Source organism: Scomber japonicus, chromosome 20 (assembly GCF_027409825.1).
Source record: "Scomber japonicus isolate fScoJap1 chromosome 20, fScoJap1.pri, whole genome shotgun sequence".
NCBI classification, from domain to species: domain Eukaryota; kingdom Metazoa; phylum Chordata; class Actinopteri; order Scombriformes; family Scombridae; genus Scomber; species Scomber japonicus.
Window position 1 is genome coordinate 4,586,577 of NC_070597.1, and position 13,769 is coordinate 4,600,345.

Here is a 13,769-nt window from a genome sequence, read left to right on the forward strand (position 1 = left end):
TTAACCCTCCTGCTGTCCTCGAGTCAAGGAAGGAAGGGAGGAAGGAAGGAAGGGAGGAAGGAAGGATGGAAGGGAAGAAGAAGGAAGCAAAGGAGGGAGTGGGGAAGGAAGGGAGGAAGGATGGAAGGAAGGAAAGGAAGGAAAAAAGAAAGAAAGAGGGAGGGAGGAAGGGAGGAAAGAAAATGAGGGAAGAAAGGGGGATGGAGGATGGAAAAGAGGAATGAAGGAAGGAAGGATGGAAGGATGGAAGGGAAGAAGAAGGAAGGAAATGAGGGAAGGAGGAAAGGAGGAGGGAAGGAAGGAATGAAGGAAGGGGAGGAGGAGGGAAGGATAAGAAGAAGGGAGGAAAGAAGGGATGGACGAAGGAATGAAGGAAGGGAGGAGGGAAGGAAAGGAGGAATGAAGGGAGGTAAGAAGGAAGTAAAGGAAGGAGTGAAGGAAGAAAGAAGGAGGGAGGAAGGAAAGGAGGGATGAAGGAAAGGAGGAATGAAGGAAGGAAGAAGGAAAGGAGGGGAGAAAAGGAGGGAAGAAAGGAGGATGGAGAAAGGAAGGGAGGAAATAGGAAGGAAAGAAAGAGAGAAGGAGGGAGGGAGGGAGGGAGAAAAGAAAAGAGGAAGGGAGGAAAGAAGGGATAGATGAAGGAAAGGAGGAATGAAGGGAGGAAGAAGGAAGGAAGGAAGAAGGAAGGAAGGAAGGAAGGAAAGGAGGAAGGACAGACGGAAGGAAGGAAAGAAGGAAAGGAGAAAGGGAGGACAGACGGAAGGAAGGAACAGTCACAAAAAAGAAAGAAAGATGGAGAGCTTACCGTCTTCTTCGTTGGCAGTGAATTCACCGTCTTCTTCCTCCGGCGCTGATGAAGAGGATTCGTCGGAGCATTCCTCGTCTTCCTCGCCGGACTCCTACGAGATCCAACAAGTCAGCGATTAAAACAAGTGACAAAGATCAGAGTTCACATCCTGAAGAGCTCAGCTGCAACAAGCTTCCCTCCCTTTCTTCCTTCCATCTGTCCTTCTTGCCTCCCTTCCTTCCATCTGTCCTTCTTGCCTCCCTTTCTTCCTTCTGTCCTTCCTCCCTCCCTTTCTTCCTTCCATCTGTCCTTCCTCCCTCCCTTTCTTCCTTCCATCTGTCCTTCCTCCCTCCCTTTCTTCCTTCCATCTGTCCTTCCTCCCTCCCTTTCTTCCTTCCTTCCATCTGTCCTTCCTCCCTCCCTTTCTTCCTTCCATCTGTCCTTCCTCCCTCCCTTTCTTCCTTCCATCTGTCCTTCCTCCCTCCCGTTCTTCCTTCCATCTGTCCTTCCTCCCTTTCTTCCTTCCTTCTGTCCTTCCTCCCTTTCTTCCTTCCATCTGTCCTTCCTTCCTTCCTTCCTTCCTTCCATCTGTCCTTCCTTCCATCTGTCCTTCCTTCCATCTGTCCTTCCTCCCTTTCTTCCTTCTGTCCTTCCTCCCTTTCTTCCTTCCATCTGTCCTTCCTCCCTTTCTTCCTTCCATCTGTCCTTCCTCCCTCTTCCTTCTGTCCTTCCTTCCTTCCTTTCTTCCTTGTGTCCTTCCTTCCTTTCTTCCATCTGTCCTTCTTCCTTCCTTCCTTCCTTCCATCTGTCCTTCCTACTTTTCTTCCCTCCTTCCTTTTGCCTGTCTTCCCTTCCTTCCCTTCTTATTCCCTTCCTTCCCTTCTTATTCCCTTATTTCCTTCCCTCCTTCTTTCCTTCCATCTCTTTAATGATCCGGCCCACATGAGATCAAATAGGTCTGTATGTGGCCCTTGAATGAAGATGAGTTTGACTCCTCTGTATTAGGGGTTTAGAGGTTTAGAGGTTTAGGGGTATAGAGGATTTACCGTGGGCAGTTTGAGGGTGCTGATCAGCTGATCCAGAGGAAGTAACCCTTCCTCCTTCAGCAGCTCGATCTCTCTGCGATGGCTCTCTGCGTCGTTTCCTTCCTGCTGCTCCTCCTTCTCGATCGTCTCCTCGTCGTCCTCTTCCTCGCACGGAGGCTCGAAGTCTCGGTCTGCGTGAAAGAGAGAAAGAGAAGAAGAAGAAGAGGAAGATATTTATTGACTTTTAAAATCAGGGGAGTCAAACATGAGGCCCGTGGGCCAGAAGCGGCCCACCGAGGAGGTCCAATCCGGACCAGTTTGCTTCTTCCCCTTTTCCTTCCTTCCGTCTGTCCTTCCTACCTTCCTCCCTTCCTTCCTTACTTCTTTTTCTTCCTTCCTCCCTTCCTTCCTTTTCTTCCTTCTTTCCTTCCTCCCTTTCTTCCTCCCCGTCTTCTTTTCCTTCCTTCCTTCCTTCCGTCTGTCCTTCCTACCATCCTCCCTTCCTTACTCATTTGTCTTCCTTCTTTCCTCCCTTCCTTACTTCTTCCTTCCGTCTTTCCTTCCTCCCTTCTTTTACTTCCTTCCTTCCTTCCTTCCTCCCTTCTTTTACTTCCTTCCTTCTTCCTTCCGTCTTTCCTTCCTCCCTTTCTTCTTTTCCTTCCTTCCTTCCTCCCTTCTTTTACTTCCTTCCTTTCTTCTTTTCCTTCCTTCTTTCCTTCCTCCCTCCCTTCTTTTCCTTCCTTCCTTAAAATCTTCCTAAATCAAAAAGTATAACTTTTATACTAACAGTTTGCATTGCTTATCGTACTTCTAGTTTTCTTGACCTATAATAACCCCGAGGTCAAAGCCAGTCAGTGTTTTAACCCAACACAGCAGATTATATAAAAGCTTTTAATTTAACACTTCTCGCTCTGCTTAAGAACGTTTCGTAATTTAGTTCACACACACACACACACACACACATATATACACACACACACATAGACACACTCTCTCTCACACACACATATATATATATAGACACTCACACTCACACACACACTCACATACACAGACATATAGACACACACACACACGTAGACACTCACACACACAGACACACACACACACGTAGACACTCACACACAAAGACAGACACACTCTCTCTCACACACACACACACTCACACACACTCTCTCTCTCACACACTCACACACTCTCTCTCTCACACACACACACACACACACACACACAGACACTCACGCTTACACACACACACTCTCACACACACACACACACACACACACACACACACATAGACACTTACATACACATAGACACTCACACACACACACACACACACACACATAATAAAAATGTAAGTGTGTGTGAAGGATAAGCAGACTCATTGCACTTTAGCACCAACTGCTCCTTCATCGGGTAATAAAAAATGAAGGTGGGGACCAGAAACTGAACCGCTGCCAACTGGGTCGGTCCGTCCTTACTTCCTGTCCTCTGACTGAGCGTTAAAGTCATTCATCTCCGCCGCTCTTCAGGAATCAACCGCCTTCGGTAAAAACGGGCAGTAAACTAGTCTGACAGGTTTAACAAGTCTGCAGCTCGACGGTTGAGGATGCAGAGAGCCGGTGTGTGTGTGTGTGTGTGTGTATGTGTGTGAGTGTGAGTGTGTGTGAGTGTGTGTGTGTGTGTGGAAAATAGTTTTATTGCTTTGATAAATTCACTAATTCACACTTCAGCTGGTCTCAAGATGCGTAGAGCTCTGAGATCTACTGATTCAGGTCAGATAGTTGAGCCCAGAGCTCTGAGATCTACTGATTCAGGTCAGATAGTTGAGCCCAGAGTTCAGAGATCTACTGATTCAGGTCAGATAGTTGAGCCCAGAGTTCAGAGATCTACTGATTCAGGTCAGATAGTTGAGCCCAGAGTTCTGAGATCTACTGACTCAGGTCAGATAGTTGAGCCCAGAGTTCTGAGATCTACTGACTCAGGTCAGATAGTTGAGCCCAGAGTTCAAACTAACTGGAACAACCTACCAGCAGAACTGAACTCATTATTAAATCCAGGTTAAAAACTCTTCTTCTCTTCTCCTGAGCTGATTATGATTGAGCTCTTTTGACCGTTCCTTCTTTCTTTCCTTCCTTCCTTCCTTCCGTCTGTCCTCCCTCCCTCCCTCCCTTCCTTCTTCCCTCCTTTCCTTCCTTCCTTCTTCTCTCCTTCCTTCCCTCCTTCTTCCTCCCTTCGCTCCTTTCCTCCCTCCCTTCTTCCCTCGTTTCTTTCCTTCTTCCTCCCTTCGCTCCTTTCCTCCCTCCCTTCTTCCCTCGTTTCCTTCCTTCCTTCCCTCCTCTCCTTCTTCTTTCCTTCTTCCTCCTTTCCTTCCCTCCCTCCTTCTTCTTTCCTTCCATCCTTCCTTTCCTTCCTTCCCTCCTCCTCCCTTTCCTTCCTTCCTTCCTTCTTCTCTCCTTCCTTCCTCCTCCCTCCCTTCCTTCTTCCTCCCTTTCTTCCTCCTCCCTCCCTCCCTCCTCCCTCCCTCCTTTCCTTCCTTTAAAAAAAAGGAAACTTCCTGAATGATTTCAAGCACCGCAGTAATCAGAAATGTGAGATTGTAGTAAAATCGTAGGATGAAATAACCTTGATGAATACATAGAAAACACAGCCTTTTGTTTCCATTAAACATTGTGTGTGTATGTGTGTGTGTGTGTGTGTGTGTGTGTGTGTGTGTGTGTGTGTGTGTGTGTGATTTAGTCATTGGTGTGTAACTATGACAACATCCCTGTCTGAGGTAATGATTCAGCTCTTTGAAAGCAGCTTCAGGAGACAGATACGGAGAGATCTGTGTAGTTTTTTTTTTTAATATATGAAATTGCACGTTTTTTTTTTTTTTTTCCACTTATCAGAAAGAAAAACTAAAAAATCTCACCATCCTCGTCGACGGGAGGCGGCACAGATGTTTTGGGAGGCGAGGGAGCCGTTTCAGCCGGCCTGGTGGGAGCGAGAGATTTGCTGAGGAGGTCCGAGTATTTCTCCGTCTGTCCAACGATGAAATCCAGCTGGAGGTCCAAAGCTTTCTTCCTCTTCTCCTCTAATCTGGACTGCTGCTTGTACTGCACCACCTTTAACACAGAAACACATAAAACATCACTTATAAACATTTATGGGTCAGTGAGTAATAAACGGTAGCATCATTTTTAACCAGAAGGAAGACTGAATGCTGCCTGAAAATGTCAAATGGTGTAACCACAAAAAGAATGATGAATATTAAATATTTTATCCACCTAAAGAAAGAGAAAGAAAGAAAGAAAGAAAGAAAGAAAGAAAGAAAGAAAGAAAGAAAAAGAAAGGAGGAAGAAGAGAAAGAACAAGAAGTAAGAGAGGGGAAGAAAGAAAAAGAGAAAGAAAGAAAGAAAAAAAGAAGGAAGAAGAGAAAGAACAAGAAGTAGGCGAGAGGAAGAAAGGAGAAAAGAAAGAAAGAAAGAAAGAAAGGAGGAAGAAGAGAAAGAACAAGTAGTAAGAGAGAAAGAACAAGAAGTAGGCGAGAGGAAGAAAGGAGAAAAGAAAGACAGAAAGAAAGAAAGGAGGAAGAAGAGAAAGAACAAGAAGTAAGAGAGGAAGAAAGGAGGAAAGAAAGAAAGCAAGAAAGAAAGAAAGAAGGAAGAAGAGAAAGAACAAGAGAGAGGAAGGAAGAAAGGAGAGGAAAGAAAGAAAGAAAGAAAAAGAAGTAGGAGAGAGGGAGAGAAGAAGAAAGGAGGAAAGAAAGAAAGAAAGAAAGGAGGAAGAAGAGAAAGAACAAGAAGTAAGAGAGGGAGAAAGGAAGAAAAAGAAAGAAAGAAAGAAAGAACAAGAAGTAAGAGAGAGGAAGAAAGAAAGAAAGAAAGAAAGAAGAGAAAGAACAAGAAGTAAGAGAGAGGAAGAAAGAAAGAAAGGAGGAAGAAGAGAAAGAACAAGAAGAGAGAGGAAGAAAGAAAGAAAGAAAGAAAGAAAGAAAGAAAGAAAGAAAGAAAGAAAGAAAGAAAGAAAGAAAGAACAAGAAGTAGGAGAGAGGAGGAAAGGAGGAAAGAAAGAAAGAAAGGAGGAAAGAAAGAAAGAAAGGAGGAAGAAGAGAAAGAACAAGAAGTAAGAGAGAGGAAGAAAGAAAGAAAGAAAGAAAGAAGAGAAAGAACAAGAAGTAAGAGAGGGGAAGAAAGAAAAAGAGAAAGAAAGAAAGAAAAAAAGAAGGAAGAAGAGAAAGAACAAGAAGTAGGCGAGAGGAAGAAAGGAGAAAAGAAAGAAAGAAAGAAAGAAAGAAAGAAAGGAGGAAGAAGAGAAAGGACCAAAGAAAGGAGGAAGAAGAGAAAGAACAAGTAGTAAGAGAGAAAGAACAAGAAGTAGGCGAGAGGAAGAAAGGAGAAAAGAAAGACAGAAAGAAAGAAAGGAGGAAGAAGAGAAAGAACAAGAAGTAAGAGAGAAAGAACAAAAAGTAGGCGAGAGGAAGAAAGGAGAAAAGAAAGACAGAAAGAAAGAAAGAAGGAAGAAGAGAAAGGACCAAAGAAAGGAGGAAGAAGAGAAAGAACAAGTAGTAAGAGAGAAAGAACAAGAAGTAGGCGAGAGGAAGAAAGGAGAAAAGAAAGACAGAAAGAAAGAAAGAAGGAAGAAGAGAAAGAACAAGAAGAGAGAGGAAGGAAGAAAGGAGAAAAGAAAGAAAGAAAGAAAGAAAGAAAGAAAGAAACTGCATTTATATTCTATCAACAGTCATTTTGGATCTTTTTCGGTTTCTAAAATCCTCCGCACCTTTTCGACGCTGCTCCAGAAAGCTCGTACTTCCTTAGCGATGGACGAGGCGACTCTCCTGATTTTAGCGTGCTCGTCTCTCTTTGCCTTCTCTTCTTTTTGCCTCAGCTCCTCGTGGTGCCGCATCACCATCCGTACCACCTTAAAAAAAAAAAAACACAGTATGCATCACCATCCGTACCACCTTAAAAAACACACACAGTATGCATCACCATCCGTACCACCTTAAAAAAAAAAACACACAGTATGTATCACCATCCATACCACCTTAAAAAACACACAGTATGCATCACCATCCGTACCACCTTAAAAAAACACACAGTATGCATCACCATCCGTACCACCTTAAAAAAAACAACACACAGTATGCATCACCATCCGTACCACCTTAAAAAAACAGGAAGGATGGATGGATGGATGGATGGATGGATGGATGGATGGAAGGGAGGAAAAAAGAAGGAAGGGAGGAAGGAAGGAAGGAAGGAAGGAAAGGAAGGATGGATGGAAGGATGGAAGGATGAAGGAAGGAAGGGAGGGAGGGAGGGAGGGAGGAAGAAAGGAAGGAAGGATGGAAGGGAGGAAGAAAGAAGGAAGGAAGGAAGGAATGATGGATGGATAGATGGAAGGGAGGAAGAAGGAAGGGAGGAAGAAAGAAGGAAGGAGGAAGAAAGAAGGAAGGGAGGAAGAAAGAAAGGAAGGAAGGAAGAAAGAAGGAAAGAAGGAAGGATGGATGGATAGAAGGATGGAAGGGAGGAAGCAAGAAGGAAAGAAGGAAGAAAAGCTGGAAGGATGGAAGGAAGGATGGAAGGGAGGAAGAAAGAAGGAAGGAAGGAAGAAAAGCTGGAAGGATGGAAGGGAGGAAGAAAGAAGGAAGGATGGATGGATGGAAGGAAGGAAGGAAGGAAGGGAGGAAGAAAGAAGGAAGGATGGATGGATGGATGGAAGGAAGGAAGGAAGGGAGGAAGGAAGGAAGAAAAGCTGGAAGGATGGAAGGGAGGAAGAAAGAAGGAAGGATGGATGGATGGAAGGAAGGAAGGAAGGGAGGAAGGAAGGAAGAAAAGCCAGAAGGATGGAAGGGAGGAAGAAAGAAGGAAGGATGGATGGATGGATGGAAGGAAGGAAGGAAGGGAGGAAGGAAGGAAGAAAAGCCGGAAGGATGGAAGGGAGGAAGAAAGAAGGAAGGATGGATGGATGGATGGAAGGAAGGAAGGGAGGAAGAAAGGAAGAAAAGCCGGAAGGATGGAAGGGAGGAAGAAAGAAGGAAGGAAAGCTGGAAGGATGTATGAGAGGGTGGATGTAAGAGAGGAAGAAAGAAGGGAAGGGAGGAAGGAAGAAGGAAGGGAGGAAGGAAGAAAGGAAAGGAAGGAAGGATGGAAGGACGAAGGAAGGGAGGAAGAAAGATGGAAGGGAGGAAGGGTCAATTTGAAGTGTGAATCTACTCCTCCTACCTTTCGGGCCACTCCTCTCTTCCACCTCCTCTCCTGGGCGAAGTCTGCAGAGAGCCACTGCATCTCCTCACACAGGTAGTCCCAGTGGACTTTGGGTCTCGGCGGCTCCGTCAGGCGGGTGAGACGCTTCATGGACCAGAAACCTTCTCGCTTCAGCGCCTGGGTCCGATGCTCGATGTCCGCTTCCTGCAGAGGAGGAAACAACGAGAGACAGAAGATATGATCAGAGTGCTGGTGTGAAGCTGGTAGAGACTTAGAATATAAACCCAGTAGAGCTCTGAGATCTACTGTTTCAGGTCAGATAGTTGAGCCCAGAGCTCTGCGATCTACTGATTCAGGTCAGATAGTTGAGCCCAGAGTTCTGAGATCTACTGATTCAGGTCAGATAGTTGAGCCCAGAGTTCTGAGATCTACTGTTTCAGGTCAGATAGTTGAGCCCAGAGTTCAGAGATCTACTGATTCAGGTCAGATAGTTGAGCCCAGAGCTCTGAGATCTACTGATTCAGGTCAGATAGTTGAGCCCAGAGTTCAGAGATCTACTGATTCAGGTCAGATAGTTGAGCCCAGAGCTCTGAGATCTACTGATTCAGGTCAGATAGTAGAGCCCAGAGTTCTGAGATCTACTGATTCAGGTCAGATAGTTGAGCCCAGAGTTCAAACTAAACATGATGAAGCAGCTTTTACACAACTGGAACAAACTACCAGCAGAACTGAAATCATTTTTAAATCCAGGTTAAAAACTCTTCTTCTCTTCTCCTGAGCTGCTGATGATTGAGCTCTTTAATCTTCCTGTCGTCCTCACGGGTCAAATTGACCCCGTCTGTTTTGACTGTTTCTTCCTTCCTTCCTCCTTTCCTTCCTTCCGTCTGTCCTCCCTCCCTCCTTCTTTCCTTCCCTCCTACCTTCCTTTTCATCCTCTTTTCCTTTTCCCTCCGTCCTTCCTTCCCTTCCTTCTTCCTCCCTTCCATCCTCCTTTCCTTCCTTCCCTTCCTTCCTTCCTTCCGTCTGTCTGCCCTCCCTCCTTCTTTCCTTCCTCCTACCTTCCTCTTTTCCTTTCTCCCTCCCTCCCTCCCTCCCTCCTTCCTTCCTTCCTTCTTCTCTCCTTCCTTCCTTCCTTTTTCTCTCCCTCCTTCCTTCCTTCCATCCTTCCTTCCCTCCTTCCTTTGACACCTCTGACCTAGAGGAAGCTTTAAAGACATATCCTCCAAAATAAAAACACACAATAATTCAACACTTCCTGTCACTTATTTTGACTTTTCACACTCACATGTTTTGCCAGCTCCGCCATGTCGGTGTGCCGTTCTCCGCGCGGTCGCTGCGGCGTCGTCTGATCCGGCGGACTCGAAGACGACGAGTTGTAGCCGCTGACGGAGGAAGGGGAAACGAATTTACCGTGAGGGCCGCGAAGAGGAGACGACTTGTCCCGGCGAGGCGTCGACCAATCGCTGACGGGCGACGGGCCGGGATACGAGGAGGAAGTGGAGGGAGAGGCGGGGGACGAATTCACCGTCACTCTGTCTGCTATCCACTGGCGTACCTTAAAAAAAAGAAGAGAAGAAGAAGAAGGATGAAAAAATGAACAGATGAAGGTGAAGCATTAAACTCATTAAGATAAAATAAAACAGTTGCATGCATGAATTAGACCAGAGCAAGCTTTTAGAGAGAAGAAGAAGAAGAATGATTAAGTTACAGCAAGTGTTTAAAACAGGGGGGTCAAACATGCGGCCCGCGGGCCAGATCCGGCCCGCCGAGGGGGTCTAATCCGGCCCACTTTTCTTATATCCTCCCTTCCTTCCTATCTTCTTTTTCTTCCTTCTTTTTCTTCCTTCTTTTTCTTCCTTCCTTCCTTCTCCTTCCTTCCTCCCTTCCTTCCTTCTCCTCCTTCTTCTTTTCCTTCCACCCTTCCTTCCTTCCTTCCTTCTCCTCCTTCTTTCCTTCCTCCCTTCCTCCCTTCCTTCTCCTCCTTCTTTTCCTTCCACCCTCCCTTCCTTCCTTCCTTCCTTCTCCTCCTTCTTTTCCTCCTCCCTTCCTTCTTTTCCTTCCTTCTCCTTCTTTTTCTTTTCCTTCCTCCCTCCCTTCCTCCCTTCCTTCTCCTCCTTCTTCTTTTCCTTCCTCCCTTCCTTCTCCTCCTTCTTTTCCTTCCACCCTTCCTTCCTTCCTTCTCCTCCTTCTTTTCCTTCCTCCCTTCCTTCTCCTCCTTCTTTTCCTTCCACCCTTCCTTCCTTCCTTCTCCTCCTTCTTTTCCTTCCTCCCTTCCTTCTCCTCCTTCTTTCTCCTTCCTCCCTTCCTTCTCCTCCGTCTTCTTTTCCTTCCACCCTTCCTTCCTTCTCCTCCTTTTCCTTCCACCCTTCCTTCCTTCCTTCTCCTCCTTCTTCTTTTCCTTCCTCCCTTCCTTCCTTCTCCTCCTTCTTTTTCTTCCACCCTTCCTTCCTTCCTTCCTTCTCCTCCTTCTTTTCCTTCCACCCTTCCTTCTTTCTTTTCCTTCCTCCCTTCCTTCCTTCTTTCTCCTCCTTCTTCTTTTCCTTCCACCCTTCCTTCCTTCCTTCTCCTCCTTCTTTTCCTTCCACCCTTCCTTCCTTCCTTCCTTCCTTCTTTTCCTTCCTTCTCCTCCTTCTTTTCCTTCCTCCCTTCCATCTTTTTAATGATCCGGCCCACGTGAGATTAATTTGGGCATTATGTAGCCCTTAAATGAAAATGAGTTTGACACCCCTGGGTTAAAAGAAGCTACTATTATTATTATTATTATTATTATTATTATTATCTGGGCATTAGATGTAGGGTTGGGTACCTTTCATATATTTTAAATCTCTAACATCCTGAAATATCATCCTAAAAAAGCCCCCAAATAATTCTTACTTTTACTTTTTATTTAAACGTTTTAAAAATAATATGAAAGTATGAATATATAACAATAGACTATAATTATCAAATGTTAGTGGTAGCTGTCCAGCAAAAGATAAGTTTAACAAAATAAAACAAAAGAATAAAAGATATAAATATAAATATGAAGGAAGAAAGAAGAATGTGAGGAAAAATATATAGAAAGTAAATATGATAAGCCACCATTAGATTTGTTGTTTCAGCAATATAACGCTATAATGACCATATATATATATATATATATATATATAATTATTTATCTCTGTAATAGAAAACAATCAATACAGGAAATGTGTTGCAGTATTAAAAAGTAGAGGAAAAAAATATAGAAAAGAAAACATCTTCTATAGCATGAGTGTCAAACTCATTTTCACTCAAGGGCCACATACTGCCCAATTTAATCTCACGTGGGCCGGATCATTAAAAAGATGGAAGGAAGGAAGAGGAAGGAAGGAAGGAAGGAAGGAAGGAAGGAAGCAAGGAAGGAGAGATGGAAGGAAGAAAGGGAGGAAGGAAAGAAAGAAAGAAAGAAGCAAAGAAGGAAAGATGGAAGGAAGGAAGGAGAGATGGAAGGAGAGATGGAAGGAAGAAAGGGAGGAAAAGAAGGAGGGGAAGGAAGAGAAGACAGGAATGAGAGATGGATGGAAGGAAGGAAGGAAGGAAGGAAGGAAGGAAGGAAAGAAGTATGGAAGGAAAGATGGAAGGAGAGATGGAAGGAAGGAAGGAAGGAAGGAAGGAGAGATGGAAGGAGGGAAGGAAGGAAGAAAGTAAGAAAAAGAAGGAGGGGAAGGATGAGAAGATGGGAATGAAAGATGGAAGTAAGTAAGTAAGTAAGTAAGTAAGGAAGGCAGGAAGGCAGGAAAGTGGGCCGGATTAGATCCTTCGGCGGGCCGGATCTGGCCCAGGGGCCGCATGTTTGACATCCCTGTTCTATAGGCTTTAAGTGTGTAAGTATTCAGGAACCGGACTGTAATGGACCCTTAAATTAATAATAATATTTAATAATTCATGTTAGAGTTTAGATCCTGTATTTATTGTCTGTGTGAAGATGGAGGCCTCGGACTTTAGCACAGTACTGTAGAAACTAAATAAGCCCAATATATGTATAAAAATATCTATCCACATGGTTTATTTAGCCGATATTTACCATATATCTGATTATGCATGAAAAAAAAAATACCGTCATATACTGTAAAACCGCTTTTATTTTGAAAAATACCGTTTTTGGTCATACCGCCCAGCACTAGGAGAACCCCGGGGGAAATCGGGAGTGTTGGCTTTTGCAAAATTACAAAAAATCGTTTCCCTCCGATTTTATTAGTTTTGAGATCATTTGGCGCCAAAATTGTAACCACGATCAAATTTCGATTAATTGAGCAGCTTTACGCATCACTTCCTGGTTTTTAATAATTAGTCAGTAAACTCAGCATCGTCTGACGCAGGCTGGAAACTCTGCACTTTTATTTTACAGTTAAAACATTTCACCGTGTGTTTCAGCTGCGGCGGCTTCCTGTGGCTTCCTGTCTAAGCTTTTCAAAATAAAACCTTTGTTATTGAGCGCTATCTCATTATTATTAAAAATCGTTTCCCCTCGATTTTATTAATTTTGAGATCGTTTGGAAGGAAGGGAGGGAGGGAGGAAGGAAGGAAGGAAGGAAGGAAGGGACGAAGGACGGGAGGGAGGAAGGAAGGAAGGAAAGAAAGGAAGGAAGGAAGGAAGGAAAGTTCTCGTCTCATTATTATTAAAAATCATTTCCCCCTCGATTTTATTAGTTTTGACGGAGCTGCAGCAGCTTCCTGTCTAAGCTTTTCAAAATAAAACCTTTGTTATTGTGCTCTTCTCATTATTAACAAACAAAGTTGGGGCTCGGTGTCCAGTGCTGCTGTGGAGGACGGACAAATACACATAAGCGGCTTTTTGCAGGAAAATGACCAAAAATCTTATTATTATTAGTTTAGAGATCGTTTGGTCCCAAATTCCGATTAATTGATGAGCCTTAACCTGCGTAGCCTCCTCGGTACCCAACCCTAAATCACATGATAACCCTCTCCTCAGCTTTTCCTTTTCATGCATTACTGCCATCATTAAAACAACAGTAAAGTAAAAGCTCTGGTTGTCATTAGAAGTGACAGCAGCAGCAGCAGCGCTCTGACTAAGCATGATGATGATGATGATGATGATGATGATGATGGTGCTGTGTGAATAATCTCCTGAGAGGAAGTTAAAGTCTATCGGAGCGTCTGACAGCAGCCGACGCCTCTTACCTTCAGGAACAACGTCTTTCTGTCTGTCCTGCTCTGTCCATGCTGGAAAACACACATGGCTTAGCATGCGGTCAACTCAACAAGAAATTATAATAACTCACTAAATACTGATTAAACTGAAACATCACGATGGATAACATGCAGAATGATGCTTTAGGTATTTAGAGCAGAGGAGTCAAACTCATTTTGGTTCAAGGGACACATACAGAGCAATATGATCTCATGTGGGCCGGTTCATTAAAAAGATGGAAGGAAAGAAGGGAAAAATGATAGGAAGGAAAGAAAGGAGGGAAGGAAAGACAAAAGGAAGGAAGGAAGGATGGAAGGATGGAAGGACGGAAGGAAGGAAGGAAGGAAGGAAGGAAGGAAGGAAGGGGGATTAGGAAGGAGAGGAAGAAATGAAAAGAAGACAAGAAAGGAAGAAAGGAAGGAAGGAAGGAACGAAAATGAAAGGAAGGAAGGAAGGAAGACAAGGAAGGAAGGAAGCAGGGAAGGAAGGAAGGAAAAGAAAATTAAGGAAAGATGGAAGGAAGGAAACAAAGAAGGAAAGAAGTAAGAAAGGAAGGAAGGAAGGAAAGGAAAAAATGAAAAGAAAGGAAG

General features: G+C 44.3%; 1 protein-coding gene across 1 annotated transcript in view; it reads right to left on the reverse strand.

The window, feature by feature from the left end:
* The window catches only part of srcap (Snf2-related CREBBP activator protein), a 48,067-nt gene extending 34,841 nt beyond the window's left edge, over positions 1 to 13,226 (reverse strand). Inside the window, 7 exon segments of the mRNA XM_053341886.1 lie at positions 806 to 899; positions 1,834 to 2,003; positions 4,730 to 4,922; positions 6,577 to 6,717; positions 8,025 to 8,210; positions 9,292 to 9,561; positions 13,170 to 13,226. Coding sequence (XP_053197861.1) covers positions 806 to 899; positions 1,834 to 2,003; positions 4,730 to 4,922; positions 6,577 to 6,717; positions 8,025 to 8,210; positions 9,292 to 9,561; positions 13,170 to 13,226 — 1,111 coding nt within the window.
* Positions 13,227 to 13,769: the final 543 nt, after the last annotated feature.